Source organism: Rana temporaria, chromosome 3 (genome assembly GCF_905171775.1).
Source record: "Rana temporaria chromosome 3, aRanTem1.1, whole genome shotgun sequence".
NCBI classification, from domain to species: Eukaryota; Metazoa; Chordata; class Amphibia; order Anura; family Ranidae; genus Rana; species Rana temporaria.
This window is the reverse complement of record NC_053491.1, coordinates 71,416,732-71,436,211: the sequence shown is the minus strand read 5'-3', so window position 1 is coordinate 71,436,211 and position 19,480 is coordinate 71,416,732. Positions and strand designations below refer to the sequence as shown.

The 19,480-nt window shown below is 41.2% G+C and overlaps 1 protein-coding gene across 4 annotated transcripts in view; it reads left to right on the top strand.

Annotated features, from left to right (window-relative positions):
• NEDD4 (NEDD4 E3 ubiquitin protein ligase) overlaps positions 1 to 19,480 on the top strand; it is a 199,855-nt gene that overhangs the window by 145,994 nt on the left and 34,381 nt on the right. For 3 of the 4 annotated variants that reach the window (XM_040342736.1, XM_040342734.1, XM_040342733.1), the window contains 7 exons: positions 4,812 to 4,931; positions 9,418 to 9,612; positions 12,102 to 12,179; positions 12,694 to 12,748; positions 13,038 to 13,096; positions 14,073 to 14,138; positions 19,169 to 19,398. In XM_040342736.1, the coding sequence (XP_040198670.1) occupies positions 4,812 to 4,931; positions 9,418 to 9,612; positions 12,102 to 12,179; positions 12,694 to 12,748; positions 13,038 to 13,096; positions 14,073 to 14,138; positions 19,169 to 19,398 (803 nt within the window). The remainder of the gene's footprint in view (positions 1 to 4,811; positions 4,932 to 9,417; positions 9,613 to 12,101; positions 12,180 to 12,693; positions 12,749 to 13,037; positions 13,097 to 14,072; positions 14,139 to 19,168; positions 19,399 to 19,480) is intronic. The other variant, XM_040342735.1, reaches the window with a different exon arrangement.

The following is a 19,480-nucleotide window of genomic DNA, read 5'->3' as shown; positions in this document are numbered from 1 at the left end:
ATAATTGCCACGTGACCTGTTGGAAATCTTCCATGAAGAGATAGCTTGTGAACTCACCACCAATGGGAATAACACTCGCACGGAAGTCTAACCTCCAAGTTATAGGTAGGTCAAATATGCTCTAATACAGTCAGTATCCCTAAAAAATTAACATGAGCTTCTCAGAAGCGAATGGAAATACCACTTCCTTCAATATATTATTATTATACAGAATTTGTGTAGCGCCAATAGTTTAGGCAGCACTTTACAATGTAAAGGGGGACAGTATAATTACAATACAGTTCAAACCCAAAGTAATAGGAGGGCGCCCTGCTCATGGAGCGTATAATCTAATGGAAAGGGGAGATGGTGCAAAAGGTAATAGCTGCAGGAGGTGATCTGATGGAGGTGACTCAAGTACAGTTTTTAGGTGACGGTGGGGTAGGCTTCCCTGAATAAATTAGTTTTCAAGGATCACCTAAAGACAGACAGGGTAGGAGCTGACTGGACCTACTGGGGCAGGGAGTTCCAGAGGATGGGGTAGGCTCTGGAGAAATCCTGGAGGCGAGTGTGGGAGGGGGTAACAAGGGAGCTAGAGAGCAGGGGGGGTCTTGGGAGGAGTGGAGAGGAAGATTCAGGTGATATCTGTAGATGAGGTTGGTGATGTAGCTGGGAGCGATGTTGTGAATGGCCTTGTATGTTGTGCTTCGTATTTTGTATTTTTAATGGTGGGGTAGAGAAAGTAGGTGAAGAGATTGTCAGAGAAGGGGCAGCAGTCACGGCATGGAATCCACAAGGTCGGTAATTGCTCCCTGTGACAGTAGAAAACCTGGCATCCATAGACATCCAAGATCTGTCTTCATATTCCCATTCATCCACCTCATCTGTGCTTTGCTATTCACAAAGGTTCTAACACCTTTACTTTTGTATTTCTCAGAACATTCAAGTCACAGGTTATCTAGCTGAACTTCTCTTAAAAGCCTCACCCCTTAGGCCCCTGTCAGTTTTGACGGCGGACCTGAATGGCCGCTCCATGCATGCCTATGAAGCGTCGGATGTCAGCGGAGACGTGTCCGCTGACATCCGATCCACCAAAATCAGACGGATGGCGATATGTCCCCATCCGTCCATGGCGGATCGGGTGAGATCTGATGAAAACGGACATGCTTTCCATTTTCATCAGATCTCTCCTTAGGAATCAGCAGCGATGCAGCAAGCCCCTCCCCGCTCAGTGAGCAGAGAGGGACTTGTCATCTGCAGGCTCTGCAAAGAGATCTCCCGCTGAGCCGACAGACTCCGCTGAGACGGAGTCCGCTTAATGTGTAAGGGGCCTTATAGCTGTCTGCAAACATCCACAGGACAATGGAGGAGATGCTCTAGGCCTCCAGTTGTGTGAACAATTTCCAAAAACCTGATCTCCAACCTTTTGTTTGCCTGGAATACTTGGGTCTGATCCTGGACACATCCCGTACAAAGGATTTATTCCAGAGAAGAAATTTCTTTCTTGCACCAAAATGGCCTGAAAAAGCCTGACAAAGACATACTCTGGCAATTGACACCTGGTTTCCCTCCCACAGGTCAGATATACTGTCTCAGGGCCTTCTATTCCTTCCTGCTTCTTAGTCTATGGCTTTAACGGTATGGCTTTAAATATCTCTCAGGTCTTGAGAGATCTCAGAGTATGTTATTCTTGCCTTGCAGTCAGTGTACCTGGAATTATTATTTTTTTGCCTGGAGTAAGCGCACAAAATTAAATCCCAGAGAGCACTCTGTGCCTTATATTCTGACATTCCTACAACCAGGTCTTGACCAGAATTTGGCCTTATGCACTCTGAAAAGTCAGGTTTTGGCCTTGTTCATTCTTTAGCTTCACACTCCTTTGTAAATTAACCTTTATTCAAGGTTTGTCTTCCACCAGTTTCCTCTTGCAGCACCCTAGGCTACAATGGGATCTTAATTTGATTCTCTCTGCCCCACAGAATCCACCTTTTGAACCCACCAAGGACATTCCCTTTTGATGACCTCTCCTGCAAAGCAACCTTTTTTGGTTGCTATCATGTCTTTTTAGAAGTGTCTGCGACCTTGCCGCTTTCTTTTCAAAGAAGCCTTTTCTCATACTTTACAATGACAATGTAGTCTTATGCCCAAGACCCTCCCTTCCGCCTAAGGTGGTATCAGTTTTCCACCTCAATGAGGACATCCTTATGCCCTTTTTCAAAACATCAAAAGAAAATCTCTTTTCATTGCCTGCACATAGTAAATCGAGTTTACCTCAAAGCAATAGCTTTGATCAGGAAAAAGTATTACATCTTTGTCCTGTCCTTAGTACCTATTCAGCTCTCCTGGCCCCTCCCTCCTGACGAGTGCCCCTATGAGCTTGCTATGGGGGCACCCGAACGGAGCAACAGCTTTGTGTGTCCATTCAGACACAAACCCCCGGCTAGGCCCTGCCACCTCTCTCTCTCCTCATTGGCTCATTAACTTTGACAGCAGCAGAAGCCAATGTGTTCTGCTGCTGTCTCAGCCAATGAGGAGGAGAGTCTCGGGCAGCCGAGTTTCGTGCAACATCGCTGGATAGAGGAGGGCTCAGGTAAGTATTGGGGGGGCTGAGGAGGGCCGCTGCACACAGGTTTTTTATCTTCAAGGGGTTGTAAACCCTCAATGTTTTTCATCTTAATGCAACCACTTTAACTGAATAAGCTGTGGTTATCAGCTTTATGTTTACTGTGCACTGCTGCTCCAGATTTAGTGTGCTCCCGTCTTAGTAAATCTCCCCCATTTTATGTTTTGCACATTCATTATTAGAGTTTTGATTTAGCTTGCAAGGCAGCAAACTGCTTAATGTGATTGTCAACAATTATGTTGAAAAACAACCCATTCAGTATTAAATAAAAAAAAAAGACAAAACATTTGTGTATAAATAGGAAAAAATCATTATAAATATATATATATATTTTTTTTAAAGTGATCACATTCCCTCTGTTTTCAGCTGCATAAGAGGTGGGGGAGGAGAAGCAACAGTGCACTGGTCTTTCCAGCGAAAGACCATGCAGTGGGGCATGTCAGGACAAGTCTGATCATTGGAGAACAGCACACTGAGTTCCCAGCACTGCTAGAAAACTGACGATGGTGTGCTTGCCTACTTAGTGTGGTCAGTTTTTAAGGGCCTTTTCACACGGGACGGATCCGTGATGATCCGCTCCTTGAACCTCCGCTTGCTCAGCGGGGGTCGCTCCGCTGATCTAGCGGATGACAGGGTGGTCCCCGCAGATCTCCGCTTTCCCCTATGGGGGGATCGGATGAACAAGGACTGTCTGTCCGTGTTCACCTGATCCACAGACGGGAAGAAAAATAGGGTTTTCCTCCGTCTGCAGAATCGGAGGATTGCGCACCCGGATGAGATTGGGTGTCAGCGGATGTTCATCCGCTGACACCCGCAATCTCATAGGGATCAATGTATGTCCCTTTTTCATTCGTAAACGGATGGATGAAAAAGCCGACATACGTTCCGCATGTGTGAAAGGGGCCTTAAGCAGAGGGACTGGCAGGAAAATCAGGGATTCCACACAAAATACAAAGAGAACAGGATACTTTTTCATACAAGTACATGGTACAGCGGGCACATATCGGGAAAAGAAATGTGTGGGTGTACACACTCTTTAAAGATGCAAAACAGGGTAAACATTAGAGCTGCTTAACGAGTAAGCCTTGTTCCAGTCAGTTTAAACATAAAATATTTAGAATTTACTGGAGTTGGGCCAGTCAATTGTGTTTAAATAATACCTGCATTTTTCTTCTGGTTTGCATGCATTGTGCTTTAGGTTTGCATGCATTGTGCTTCTGGTTTGCTTCAGGTTATTGTGCATTTTGTTTATAATTTGTGTAGTCCCAATATTTCCCCCTGTTTTTCAAATACTGAACCAGGGATGGAGGTGCACTACATATGTGCCTCATTTAATGTCCCAAACCCCCCCCCTCTTATAATTTGTGTAGTAGGCCAATGAAAACTAAGAGTATGCATCCAGTTCAGAGAATGTTATTTAAAAGCAGCAGGACATTTTGCTAAAAATAAATCCTAAAGATGCTCATAACTGTAAAACACTGAAGACAAAGGCACATACTTTTTCGTAAGCCTTGTACACACGGGCCAAATGTCAGGCAGTTCAACAGAAAACGGCTGACATTTGGCTTGTGTGTACATCAGCCTGTCCGACAAATGCTGGATGAACGCACATGCTGAAAAACTAGCATCCAATGGCTGTGAGCGCTTACTGGTGTGTTCTGGCGGGAAAGGGGGGCATTCCCCTTGTCAGAACACAATAGCTCAGGGGGGAGATCGCTGTACCAACATCAGAGAGTACAGTGAGTTCCTCTGTATTTTTTAGTTCAGCCCGCTGGGTTGAACAAAAAAAAAAATGATAGTGTGTACCAGACTTTAACCTTTCTTTATGGTTTTAGTTTCTTACTAAAACTGCCACCAAACTGCAACATTGACCCTTAAAAACAGTGTAATTTCCAGTTCCTGGCCTTATGAGTTATTCAATTTATTGTTAGTTCCTGTTGCTGTAACATGTTTATAGCACAAACTAAAATTTGCTACTTTCATATAAAACCCAATCACATTTGACAGTGCAAGGGTTCAGCTGTAGATAGACACCGGATCTTGTGCTTCCCAGCCAATACCTACCAAGAATGTCTACTGAGTAGAAGTTTAAAACACAGTTTTCTAGGCAGTGTCCCCTCAGAAAACAGATCATGTTTGCAAGATTTTGATTTTCTTAAAAATGCATAAGGTTTCTATACTTTGTAAATATCAAATCTCTTTTCAACAGTTATTGCCTACCTCTTCTGGATTACCCCCTGGTTGGGAGGAAAAACAAGATGACAAAGGAAGATCGTATTTCATAGATCACAACACAAGAACAACTACGTGGGAGAGGCCCACAGTACAGGTACCAGGACACAATACAGCACTGCTAAATTCCCCAGTACTTTACTTTCTTTTTCTGATAATTTTGCTGCCATTGTATATAATCATATCTTATATTTCCAAAACAGACAAATAACTAAAACCCCAATTCCCAAAAAGTTTTGGTGTAGTATCCTCTCTTCTCTGTAAATATCTGGGAACCGAGACCAGTTGCTGGAGCTTTAGGAGAAGAATGTTGTCCCACTATTGTCTGAGCATTGCTACTCTAAATCCTGGATATGTCCATCAGCATTGATGGTGCTTTTCCAGATGTGCAAGCTGCCCTTTCCATATGCACTAATACCCCCCCTTCCCCAAATACCGTCAGAGATTCAGGCTTTTGAACTGAGTGTCATAACAAGCCAGACGGTCCCTCTCCTCTTTAATCCAGAAGACGTGGCACCCATAATTGCCAAAAAGAATGTCACATTTTGATTTGCCTGACCACAGAATAGTTTTCAACAGACCATTTTAACTGAGCTTTGGCCCAGAGAAGACGGCTGCGTTTTTAGATGTTGCGTCAAATTGTGTTCACAGTCAGCGAAGTATTCCTGAGCCCATGCAGTGATGTTCATCACAAAATCATACCTGTTTTTAATGCAGTGCCGTCTGTGGGCCTGAAGATCACAGGCCTCCAGTCTTGTGTTTCAGCCTTGTCCCTTGTGCACAGAGGTTTCTCTAGACCAGTGGTTCTCAACCTGGGGGTCGAATGACGATTTGCCAGGGGTCACCAAATCCTGGGCTGTTCCTGAAGCCCGCACTGCTCTCCCAGCCTTTTCGTAGCCACCCAACAGGGCTGTCCCTGGAGCCTGTTGCCGCCTAGCTGGGCTGTTTCTGGAGCCCATGGCCGCCCACTCAGCCTTTTTGAAGCCACCCATTCAGTTCACGGCATGGGTGGGGGGCAGAGACTAGAGGTCAGCTGACTGGTGAGGAATGTGAAGTGGAAGGGGCTGGAGGAGACCCAATGTCCTGATTGCAGCATAGGTGTCACTTCTGCGAGACACCACAGAGCTGGAGACATAGTGAAGCCAGAGACACAGTGAGTAACACTTCCTGTGATTATAGTTGCCATTAAAAGTCCCCATTACAGTTCTCAGATCAACAGATGACCTTGATCAAGAGCACCTAAGTTGACTGATCAGAACTCCCCCCAGCATTGCCACTGATCCCCCCCCCCCCACCAGCACTGCCACTCATCTCAACTCCCCACCAGCACTGCCAGTCATTCATTCCCCCCACCAAGGAGTAAGAAAATGAATAAAAATAGAAAATACATGGAAGGGGGAGGAACAAAGAAAAGGGGAGAGAAAGAATAAGAGAGAATAAAAAAAAAATAGCTAGAGAGAGGGATGGGGGGGAAAAAACAAGAAATTACGATAGAGAGAGATAAAAGGGAAAGAAAGGAGAAAAAAAAGGGAGTGGTACATCCTAAAATGTACCACAAGGGTTTAACACTGTACGAGTGGAAGGGACTCAGGGAGCGCTAAATATCTGTGGGTTAGGGGTGCAAATTACTTGTCTTGTCTTAGGTGCTGACAACCCACGCTACGAAAATAATTTTACTGTTGGGGGTCCCCACAACTTGGAAAATGTTATCAAGGGGTCACGGCACTAGAAAGGTTGAGACTTTTTGAACCTTTTGATGATATTATGAACTGTAGATGATGATATATTTAAAGTCTTTATAATTTTATGCTGAGGAACATTATTCTGAAATTGTTCGACAATTTTTAGATGCAGCTTTTCACAGATTGGTGAACCTCTTCCCATCTTTACCTGAGACACTAACTCTCTAAGATGCTCTCTTATACCCAATCATGTTACTGATCTGTTGCCAATTAACCTAATTAGTTGCAAAAATCTTCCTCCATCTCTTTCTCGTTGGTACCACTTACTTTGCCAGCTTTTTGTTGCCCTGTCCCAAAAACTTTAAGCTTTGCTGCTGCCATCTTTTTAAGAATGTGTGTATCTTTTTTTTCTTAAAATTGTACATTTTCTCATTATAACCATTTGAATGTTTTCTATTGTGAATAAAATATGACAGGCTTGTGAAATTTGCAAATCACTGCATTCTGTGTAAATTTTACAGTTAAAGTTTTTGGCATTGGGTTGTAAGTTACCTTTTATTAAAATGAAGCTTACGTTATTAAATACGGATTATATTTACAGATATACTATTCGTTCCGACTTAAAGTAGAATTTCCTTTTATCAGCGGAGAACAACTTTTAGTTTTTCTTGTCTGGCTAGTTCTTGCTGGTCTTCAGCAGTTGAAAAGGAAGCTTGACACAGCACCTGCTTTGGGAAGACGTGGCTTTCTTTTACAGGCACTGTGACAAGTTTCTGCTCAGTAGAAAAAGGCTGTTTGTCCAATTATCATTCAAGCTATACCAGAGGAATACAGGAGGTGTGTTACTGTAAGATCGCCAGGTGAAAATCGAGGGGGGGGAGTCTTTAAAAAAAAAAAACGATGTGCTGCCACCACATCTAATAATTGGATATATTAAATCTTTGGTTTTGAATTTAATACTGCTTTAACACTTGATAACATGGCAAAAGCCTTCATTGATCAGTCATTTTGGTCTTTAGAAAAGCAGAATTGGGACCTAAAAAAACATATTTTTTCCACTAAAACACAGTTTGAATACAGATTATAACAATTACTTTTTATTTATGAAAATGTGTTGTCTGCCTTTTCTGTATTTTGCAGATTATGTAACCTTTAGAGCCGGTTCACACTCGTCAGGCGACTCAGCCGCCTGACAAGTCGTGTCCCATTCTATTCAATAGAACCGTTCTAATAGGAGCGACGCAAGTTCTTGTACTACTTTGGGGGCGACTCGGGCGACTTGCATTAACTTCTATACAGAAGTCATTTTGCAAGTCGCCTCTGAAGTCGCCTTCAGGACGCCTTGCCGAGTCGTCCCTGAAGTCGTTGCCCCTGTGTGAACCGGCTCTTACCATAATAATTTTCTTTACTTGTACACTAATAAACATAAATTATCTACAATTTACTTATAAACATTGAGGTAAAACATCATCATAACTTAAAGGTTAACTATACTTTTTTCTCTATCATTATCCTTTAACTCTTCCCCCTCATAACTCTCTAAACACCTAATGCTTATCTGTCCATGCTTCTGACAGATCCACACTGTGCATTCCATAGGGAGACACACAGCTGTCATGGCAAATTCTCCAGCTAGTCCCTTAAATCTTGTGTGTGTGCACAGAAAATCCCAGTTATTTCCAACAGAGAGGCCATCTACTGTGTCCCAATGATATCCAACCTCTCTATAGGAAATTACAGTATTTGAGACACCAGCCAAAGTGGTGGGTGTGTGCCCCTTCAGGGACCACCTAGTCTGTATCTCTCAAGAGTGTGACAGGTACAGTAAGTACAAAGCTGGCCATACACTAGTAGAGTTTCCCTTTTGAAATGTTTGTTTTAAGACTGTTTGTTCCAAATTCTAATCATTAGTGGGGTCAAATTGACGTTCTTTTTTGACCACAGTTACAAGAAGCAGAACAATTTCAAACAGTGTGTGTGGTTTTCATTTGTGAAATTACATTCATTCCAAAATCGAATGGTAAAGGCAAAACAACATACATTAAATGTACCGAGAATTTTCCTACAAATGTTTATACAAAAGTTAGAAAATCATCTACAGTATTGCCAGCTTTAGACCTTTGAGATGTGGGAGTAAAGTAAAGGATAATTATGCAGTAGTTTCCTGGTTAGAACATTTGTTATTAAAAACATTTGCTGTCTTTTAAAATGTAAAACCTGAATTTGGATACATTTTAAGGGTAAAGGAACATTTGTGCTCTGCTGTTCTGTTACAGAGTATAGTATACATGCAGTACTGTTATCCTTCTCACTAAACCTCTAGCATCTGTATATACAATGAAACTTTACTCGGGTATTACAACCTGAAAATAACCCGACCAAATATGCTAGTAATAGAAAGTAGACGTCATAAGTGCATTCGTAAAACAGGGACAGTCAGTTCAAAGAGCAAACTCTTAAGTCGTGTTGTTATTGTTGCTCAGAACCATTGAGCTCATTGTTAATTGGTTGCAGCCATCATTGCCTCGTGGAGATTGTCCTTTCTAGATAAACCTAGAAATATTGGAGACAGTCTTTTTCTATTGTGTTAGCCTGGTCATATATTACTCCATTTTTGTTTGTTCTGCCAGCCAACCGCATTGGCTGCATGCACTGATTGACTGTAAATTTTCCAACAAACCAGTGGAAAGTCGATCGCTAAATATGGTTGTGTAGAAACAACACCAGTCATAAGGTAAGTGTAGAGCACTTATATGCTACCCTCATTATTATCACCTGCATGTAATTGCTGCCTTTGCTTATAGTATGATATAAGAAGCCTCCAGGGAACTTTAAAAATGTAAACTCTGAAGAGTTGAAAGGTACCCTCAAAGGGTCTTAAACACTGAATCTCTACAACAGGCACCAGTGGAAATGGCACAGCCACCATCAGTACAGAGCATCCCCACCAGTCATCAGCTTCATATACCAGCAAACGAATCTTCAAAACTGTCGGTGGACCGGGATCTGGGCTTCCTCCCCAAAGGCTGGGAAGTGCGGCATGCACCGAATGGAAGGCCTTTCTTCATAAATCATGTCACCAAAACTACTACATGGGTATTTTGTTTACATTCAAATGATGCTCCAAATTATGTAGTATTAATAAATGGTTTTAATATACTACCTAAATATGACAGATGATTATCAACATATACAAAGTATTTATATAAAAAATATGTTGTATGGTTTTTGGGCTGAATTCACACTATAAGGACAGCTTCCGGAGCACTTTTACCTCACCATTCCGGAGCACTTTTACCTCACTGTTCATTCCCGACTGCAGTAGGGGGCATTGATGTGTGCAATTTAGCTCTTCACAGTTTCCTTTATTTATTTTTTGTACAAACTTCATTTATGGTGCTGTTCAGGAGCGCATTTTGCTGCACTGCTTCACAGTGCCATATGGTTCTGTACCGTGCATTGCGATAAAATGTAGCATAGTTCCAGGCTGTATTGCAGTGTGAATGGGACACACAGAAAAAAAAGTTGTGTGTAATTGCGGTGACGTGTGTTTTACATTGCAGTAAAATGTCTGTCACCACACTATGTGTGAATTAGCCCCCATAGGTTTCTGCTCTATTTTTAATTATGGAAAACATAATAGTAAATAGTCTAACACCGTGAATTCCTGCGCTAAACAAGTGATTATAGGTGATTATAAAAAGAATAATTAGTAATAAGAATAAAATTATATAAAATAAAGTAATTACTAACATTCAAGTTTGCTGTTCTCAAAGTGCATGAGCCTTTAAAAAATGTAAACAAGACAAGAGCGCTACTATATACTATACTAATACATCACCAAATAAATCATAAAAACTCATATGAAATGTAAAATAACAATATATAAATTCCAGTGAACAAATAAATATATAAAGTTCATGTGAATCCAAGGAGGTTTTTCCAGTGCAACTTCAAGTGGCAAGACAAACAGTGCAAAATTCGTGCTCCCTCTGTGTGCCCTCTCATTAACCAGAGATCCAGGACTCCCATAACAGAAGTCAGATGGGCTTTGAGAGGGTGGCTGGGCTTAGTAGCCCCACTGGCTGTATCACTGTGGCTTGCGTTGTCCTCACTGAGCCATTAGAAATCCCGGAATCCCATTTATAAGTTTGCAAATGTTATGAAGACTGCTGGGATCTGTGGTCCCGGGATTTCTGATGGCTCAGTGAGGACAATGCAAGCCGCAGTGATACAGCCAATGGGACTTCTAAGCCAAGCCACCCTCTTAAAGCGCATCCGAGAGGGCACACAGAGGGGAGCATGAATTTTGCACTGATGTTTGTCTTGGCACTTTATACTACACATCTGATTAAGTTGAAGTTGCACTGGAAAAACCTTCTTGGATTCACATGAACTTTATATATTTATTTATTCACTGGAATTTATGGACTTTATATATTGTTATTTTACATTTGATATGAGTTTTTATGATTTATTTGGTGATGTATTAGTATATGGTAGCGTTCTTATCTTGTTCACATAATAGTAAATGTCCTCCTAAGTGTACGCAGATCTTTTTCTGAGCTACACATACAGTCCTATTCAATAAGTGAAAGTGCAGTAACCTAGTTCATCTAGTCAGAAGAAAAGACTTCTAAATAAATATTGCTAGCTAAAAGGGAATTATGAATATGTGGGTGACCTGATGGTGTGTGACTTTTGCTGGCCAAACATGGGTCAGTTTTTTTACGTTCAACTATGGATTGAATGAAAAAAACTGACCTGTTTCCCCTATCCACACACGATGTGGATAGAGGAATCCTCACACTATGTCATGTTCTGGCAGAGGAACATTCCCCTGCCATCAGAATACATAGATCAGCACTGCAGTCTATTTTCTGCGGCACTGATCGAGCGAGAGTATACTAGCAGGGTGGTTGAACAGATGATGATCTGAAGATCCCTGTATGGCCAGCTTTAGTGTCTCAAAGACTGTAGGTCACAAGTCAAGGATTCCACAGTTATTTAAACCCTGTCTCAGATAGGGTACAGAGCATGGGTTCTGGGGAAAAAAGTCCTAATCGCTTGTTCTGCCAGCTCTTGCACATTTAGTTTTATATGGAATAGAGTGCAGGTTCAGCATAAAAAAAAAACTTTCCTAAATACATTTTACTAAATCTATGAAACCCTGGATCTCTGCACCCTCATGGAATTGATCCAGTCTTGATAAAACCCAAACGATCTCCGTCCCAATTCTGCACGCAACTAGTTTGGTGCAATACCATTTACCTGGGGTGGTTGGTATCTATCATACAGTACAGTACAGAAGAAAGAGTCACAGGATATACATTATTCTGAGCAGTTATAATACATTCTTGACAAACTGCAAACTGTTAGATGAACTCAACTCCTTTTACTGCTCACAGGCAAGCCTGTATCCCCCTCAGTTCCAAGCATTTTGATTCCCTTCAAATTGACGAGGAAGTAAAGAGGAGATGGGGAATTATGTTCTTCTTATCTTTTCATTGCGTTTTTGTTAGGCTCTACTGATATAATAGATCACGGCTTATCTCTTCCATAACAAGATTTATGATTTATTATAGGAAGATCCAAGGTTGAGAAATCCAGTTCAGCTAAGGCCAAAGCCACCCATCGATCTCTTAGACCTGGGACCACTATCAGTGAGTGAAAAAAAGCAAAACTAAATAGAGATGCAAGTAATTCCTTTGTTCTGTTTATTATTATCACTTTCTTTCCATACCTTTTATATAAGCAAATTTTCATATGATTGTTGCATATCTCTTCCCGTATTTTTCCACAAATCTCTGATTTAAAGTTACCACAAAGTGCCCTTTCAACAACAAATATGAAAAGCCTTACTCCAGCTTGAGCAAAAAAAAAATCCAATGTCAGTCCTCGGGAGAAGTGAAAAATAAAAAAGCAGCTCCAGTTGTCATGCTTATTTGACCACCAGTGTTGTGCCCTTTTGGCTCAGCTCTGGCTCAGTAATTCAGTGATATTGTGCAGCTCCTTTAGATTGAATGATACCAAGTGTCATTCAACCTATTTCCTGAAAGTCCGGGGCATCGACGTTCAGCCCCCAGACTGCATGCACAGGACTGTTACATTACACTTTTATATTTAGGATTTATAATGTCTTTGCAACTATATATTGTTATTTTATTTCTCTTTCAGCCTGGCTGGGAAGAGCGAACACATTCAGATGGCAGAGTCTTTTATATTGACCACAGTAAGCCACAATCTGTTTTTGTCTTATTGTATAGGCTGAAACATTATTTTTTTTTCTAATTAGTTTTTTAACTATTTTATTATTATTATTTTTAATACCATAAATGTGTCTGACAATTACAGTATTAAGCAGACAGATGATGTCATAGCTGACATGCACAGTGGCAGCCACAAATTAGAGCCACCAGAGTATATCCCTAGCATAAGGCATCATGTTGGGTAAAGTTAATATACCGATTGTTAGAATAATGATTTTAATGTGTTTTAATGCTCATTCTTGTTCATTTCAGACACAAAGAAAACACAGTGGGAAGATCCACGATTACAGACTGCAGCAATAGCTGGGCCAGTAAGTTTTTGCATTTTGTCTTTGTGATCTTTTTGAATCACTGTGATCAGTTTTATATTATAGCTGGAATAATTTGCTTCTTTTTTTATACCTTGTTCTTTATGACTGCCACCATGGTATAACCAGTAATATATATTTTTGGAACCAAGCTTTGTTTTTTGCCTGCATTATTAATTAAAACAGCTGGTTAGTCCACATAGTAACATAGTTTCTCATTGAGTTCAACCAATAATAAAAAAAATTGTAGCATGTCCTATATTATTGACACATGTCCTATAGTATTGTCGTTAAGTATGTTGATAGTTCGCTGCCTACCCAGGCACTTATGTGATAACGATGTATGACTGAGAAACTGAATTTTTTTTTTTTTTGTTTCCTTTGAAAAATACAATAAAAAAATATTTTGAAGTGAGAATAATAAAAATAAAATTGTAGCATATATATGTGGGGTTATTTATTTTTTGAACAAGGTGGAACTTAAAGTGGTTCTAAAGGCTCAAGGTTTTTTACCTTCATGCATTTTATGATGCATGACGGTAAAAAACCTTCTCTGTCCAGCGCTGTGCACAGGAGTCTCGGCTCTCTAGGGACTCTCCCTCCCGATTGGCTCAGAAAGCCGCGGGAGCCATTGTCATTGTGTGTGAATGGACACACAGGGCAGCGGTTCAGGAGAGAGCCTGCCTGCTCTGGGGGCAGGAGGGAGGGGCCGGTGGATCCCTTCTCAGGGGACCCGAGAAGAGGAGGCTATGGGCTGCCTTGCGCACAGAGCAGGTAAGCTTAACATGTTTGCTATTTTAATGTAAAAAATCCAAAGCTTTAATATCACTTTAAGTTAACCTTTGTGCACAGACGGGATGCTTCACACTAAAAACACAAATGCAGTTAACTTAAAAAAAAATATTTTACATCAGTGATTACACTCCGTTTCCTAAGTGTTATAATAAAATTTCAATACTTTTTCTTTTTTGCTTTGAAGGCTGTGCCTTATTCACGGGATTACAAAAGAAAATATGAGTATTTCCGGAAAAAGTTAAAGAAGCAGGTAAATTTCACCTAAACACGGTTGGGGTAGATGTGATTTTGTTCGTTTTAAGTGGCAAATGTAGAGTTAGGGCCTGTGTTAAAAGGTTTTTGTTTGCAGCAGGTGGGTTTTGCATCCCTATGCAATTTTAGCATAATTATAGCCTGCTTAAAGCTAGTCAAGAACAGGCTAGATGGAGGTCAACAGCAGATCAAAATGCACCTGTCACTTAATCAGGAATACTCTCAGAAGCCTCAAACTACTCAAGTTCCAAATTTACTGACATAATTACTAGTGTCTTGGTTAAATTAGACACTTTTTACTATTTTATTGTATAATTTTCATTCTAAATATGGCATTTAAAATAGTTATTTTCTGTTAAACTCTGTTTTCAGTTTAAGATGGCCTTTGGCACAGATTGATCGTTTGCTAAACAAAAACCAGACACATGACACTGAATCACCTTCTTAAATACTCACAAAAAATGTAAATAAAAAAATTGTGAAACAAGTTCCATATTTTCAAAAAATCCAAAATGTTTTTGGAAGAGAGCAGAATATGTGGTTCCCATAGAGGCTTCCTGGGAGACTGGATGCCTGGGCTACAGAGGAATACATATTGCCTGAGTCTGCAAAAACATGTATTGACCACCTTGACTAAATACAATGGCCCAGATTCACGTAGATCGGCGTATCTTTGAGCGGGCGTAACGTATCCTATTTACGTTACGCCTCCGCAACTTAGATGGGCAAGTGCAGTATTCTCAAAGCACTTGCTCCGTAAGTTGCGGCGGCGTAGCGTAAATAGGCTGGCGTAAGCCTGCCTAATTCAAATGTGGAAGATGTGGGCGTGTGTTATGTAAATGTTATGTGACCCCATGTAAATGATGCCTTTTACGAACGGCGCATGCGCCGTCCGTGGACATATTCCAGTGTGCATTGCTCCAAAGTACGCCGCAAGGACGTATTGGTTTCGACGTGAACGTAAATTACGTCCAGCCCCATTCACGGACAACTTACGCAAACGACGTAAAATATTCAAAATTCAACGCGGGAATGACGTCCATACTTAACATTGCTACGCCGCATGTACGCTTCATATAGCAGGGGTAACTTTACGCCGGAAAAAGCCTAACGTAAATGGCGTATCTGTACTGCGTCAGCCGGGCGTACGTTCGTGAATTCGCGTATCTAGCTGATTTACATATTTCTAGGCGTAAATCAGCGTACACGCCCCCAGGCCAGCGTAAATATGCAGTAAAGATTCGACGGCGTAATAGACTTACGCCGGTCGGATCTAATACAAATCTATGCGTAACTGATTCTAAGAATCAGGCGCATAGATACAACGGCTCGGACTCAGAGTTACGACGGCGTATCTGGAGATACAACAGCGTAACTCGTTTGAGAATCCGGGCCAATATCTTTTGGTGAGTGTGTATTTTTACCATCACGTGGTGAATTGCACTTCATTCCTGCATTGGCTTGCACGGTTTGTGTTTGAGAAGCACAAGGATGTGAAAATAAGAATAAGATATATGTGGTGTGGGGACATAAATGTTTTGATATGTGGACTTAATACAAATATGATTTTTCTTTTATTTGGGACTTAATTGTTTCACAATTTTTAATTAGAATTTTTGTGTGTCATTTAAAAAGGTGATTTAGAGTCAAGCGCCTGCTTTTTGTTTGTTACATTACTTAAAAGTGCATATAATTACTCTTAAAGGGGCAGCTTCACTATAGTTTATATTGGTTTATTGTTGGGTTCATCACTCAGAGTGTGGAGAGTAGAGAGCCTCTATCATTTCTTTCTTCCTGCTTATTGATTGTTGCCTGTTCGTTAGTTACAGTCTGTTTAGGAGCTGATTCTGTTTGCACCCTAAAGAAGGAAAGTGGGTACTAATCTGTCTGATTATGTGTATGGGAGCGTTCTGCTTGTCTGTTGGGTATTGTGACAAAAATCGATTGCCCTGGTTGAATTTTCTATTTGATCATTATTACTCAACACAAATAGGGCATGGCACCACTGTGCAAAAATATGCTTACTCAACAGATATGCATGCACATGTATGGTTAGACCAGTCATTTAATCAAAAATGTGTGTTCATATCTTCTGACTTCTATTTATTGAGTTCTGTTATTTCACTCATTTACTTTGCTGTGACAGTTTAATTTTAAGTGTCAATTTTCTACTTCTAGAGTATACAGATTAATTATGTAGTATTTTGTACAGCAAAACCTCCTGTCATGTTAACATCATGGAGGAGGCAGTTGCTAATGGTTAGTTTTTAAAATGCTGGCTGTCTGTTGCCACTCTGCTTAAAGTGGCTGTAAACCTCAGACATGAAATATGAGCAAAGCATATGCCTTGATAGTGTCTCAATTAAGAGCACTGAGTTTCATTTCTTCCCACTGTTTCATTATTTTCCTATCAGCATTAATCACTTCTGACAAGTTTTCCTGACACCAAGAGAAAAAAGATGCCGGGGGAGGGATCTCCAGCTGATTGACAGCCTCGGCTCTGTTCCTGTGTGGAGGGGGATATGTTCCCTCCCCTCCAATCAGCCCACAGAGCTCTCCTCACTGAGCTCTGCAGAGTGTAACGTCAGCTCTCCACCCCTTTTTCCAAATAGCTCAGACAAGCTTTATAAATGTGGGACTTTGAACAGCTGTAGAGAAAAGAAGACTACAGGTATAGCTTATGTAGGAGGATTTGTTTTATATCTGTGTGTCACCTGAGGCCAGTCACTTCACTGGGTATACAGTTCATCCAAAAAGTATTTACAGCGCTTCACTTTTTCCACATGTTACATTACAGCCTTATTCCAAAATAGATTTAAAGCGGAGGTTCACCCATAGAGAACACATTTTCCCCTTAGATGAATGCTCGTTTTGTCTAGGGGAATCGGCTAGTTGTTTTAAAATATGACCTGTACTTACCGTTTACGAGTATCTTCTCCGCCGCTTCCGGGTATGGGCTGCGGGACTGGGCGTTCCTTCTTGATTGACAGTCTTCCGAGAGGCTTCCGACGGTCGCATCCATCACGTCACGATTTTCCGAAAGAAGCCGAACGTCGGTGCGCAGGCGCAGTATAGAGCCGCACCGACGTTCGGCTTCTTTCGGCTATGAGTGACGCGATGGATGCGACCGTCGGAAGCCTCTCGGAAGACTGTCAATCAAGAAGGAACGCTCGCTCCGGAAGACCCATACCCGGAAGCGACGGAGAAGATGCATCTCGAAAACGGGTAAGTACTGCTCATATTTTAAAACAACCAGCCGATTCCCCTAGACAAAACGAGCAGGAATCTAAGGGGAAAAGGTAAAAAAATTAATAAATGGGTGAACTCCCGCTTTAAATTGCTTATTCCTTAAAATTCTACAAACACTACCCCTTAATGACACTGTGAAAGAAGTTTGTTTGAAATCTTTGCAAATGTATTAAAAATAAAAAAAATCCCACATACATAAGTATTCACAGCCTTTGCTCAATACTTTTGTTGAAACACCTTTGGCACCAAATACAGCCCAAAGTCTTTGAGTATGATGCTACAAGCTTGGCACACCTATTTTTGGTCAGGTTCCCCCATACTACTTTGCAGGACCTCTCAAGTTCCATCAGGTTGGATGCACAGCATTTTTCAGATCTCTCCAGAGATGTTATATCAGGTTTAAGTCTGGGCTCTGGCTGGGCCACTCGAGGACATTCACAGAGTTGTCCCATAGCCCCTCATTTGTTATATTTGCTGTGTGCTTAGGCTCGTTGTCCTGTTGAAAGATGAACCTTTGCACTCTGGAGAAGGTTTTCATCAAGGATGTCTCTGTACATGGCTGCATTTATCATTCCCTCGTTCCTGACTAGTTTCCAGTTCCTGACACTGAATAACATCCACACAGCATGATGCTGCCACCACCATGCTTCACTGTAGGAATGGTATAAGCCAGGTGATGAGCAGTGGCTGGTTTCCTCCAGACATGATGCTTGCCATTCACGCCATGGAGTTTAATCTTGGTTTCATCAGACCAGAGAATTTTGTTTCTCATGGTCTGAGAGTCTTTCAGGTGCCTGAGGAGTGGCTTCTGTCTGGCCACTCTACCATACAGGCCTGATTGGTGAAGCTCTGCAGAGATGGATGTTCTTCTCGAAGGTTCTCCTCTCTTCACAGAGAAACGCTGGAGCTCTGTCAGAGCGACCATCGGGTTCTTGGTCACCTCCCTTACTAAGGCCCTTCTCCCCGGATTGTTCAGTTTGGCCAGGCGGCCGCTCTAGGAAGAGTCCCAGTGGTTCCAAACTTCTTCTATTTACAGATGATGGAGGCCACTGTGCTCATTGGGACCTTCAATGCTGCAGAGATTTTCTGTACCCTTCCCTAGATCTGTGCCTCGATAAAATCCTGTTTTAGAGGTCTACAGACAATTTATTGGACTTCATGGCCTGCTTTGTGCTCTGACATGCACTGTTAATTGTGGGACATGATATAGACAGGTGTGTGCCTTTCCAAATCATGTCCAATCAACTGAATTTTATATAGGTGGACTCCAATCAAGTTGTGGAAACAAAATGCACCTGAGCTCAATTTTGAGTGTCATGGCAAAGGCTGGTAATACTTATGTACATGAGATTTTTTTAAATTTGCAAAGATTTCAAAAAAACTTCTTTCACGTTGTCATTATGGGGTATTGTTTGTTGAATTATGAAGAAAATAACGAATTTAATCAATTTTGGATTAAGGCTGTAACATAACAAAATGTGTTAAAAGTGAATCGCTGTGAATACTTTCTGGATGCGCTGTATGTGAGGGTTTACAACCATTTTAAGTATTTTGATCTGCTCATCTGGAATAAGTAAGGACTCCTGTCTTTCCTAATGTATATACATAAGTACCTAACTCAAACTGCAAAAGTGGCACTGCATAACTGCCAGGCAGCCAGCATCTAGTAGAAGCGAGATACACCTGTATTTCTCCCACAAGGGTGCTTATAATTCATGTAAAAATGAACTAGCTAAACACTGGTGAGAGCTAGATAACTGATCAGGATGTTTGTTTTAGCTTGATATTCCTAATAGGTTTGAAATGAAGTTGCGTCGTACAGCCATTTTTGAAGACTCCTACAGAAAGATAATAGCGGTGAAAAGACCTGAGTTCCTTAAAGCACGACTCTGGATTGAATTTGACAATGAGAAAGGCTTGGATTATGGAGGAGTTGCCAGAGAATGGTTCTTCCTTATTTCCAAAGAAATGTTCAATCCTTATTATGGCCTCTTTGAGTATTCAGCAACGTAAGTATGTCTTCAGTTGTCAGGGAAGCTCTGAAGTACAAAGGCGCAGTGAAAAATAGCCTTTTCTATACAAAAATTGTAC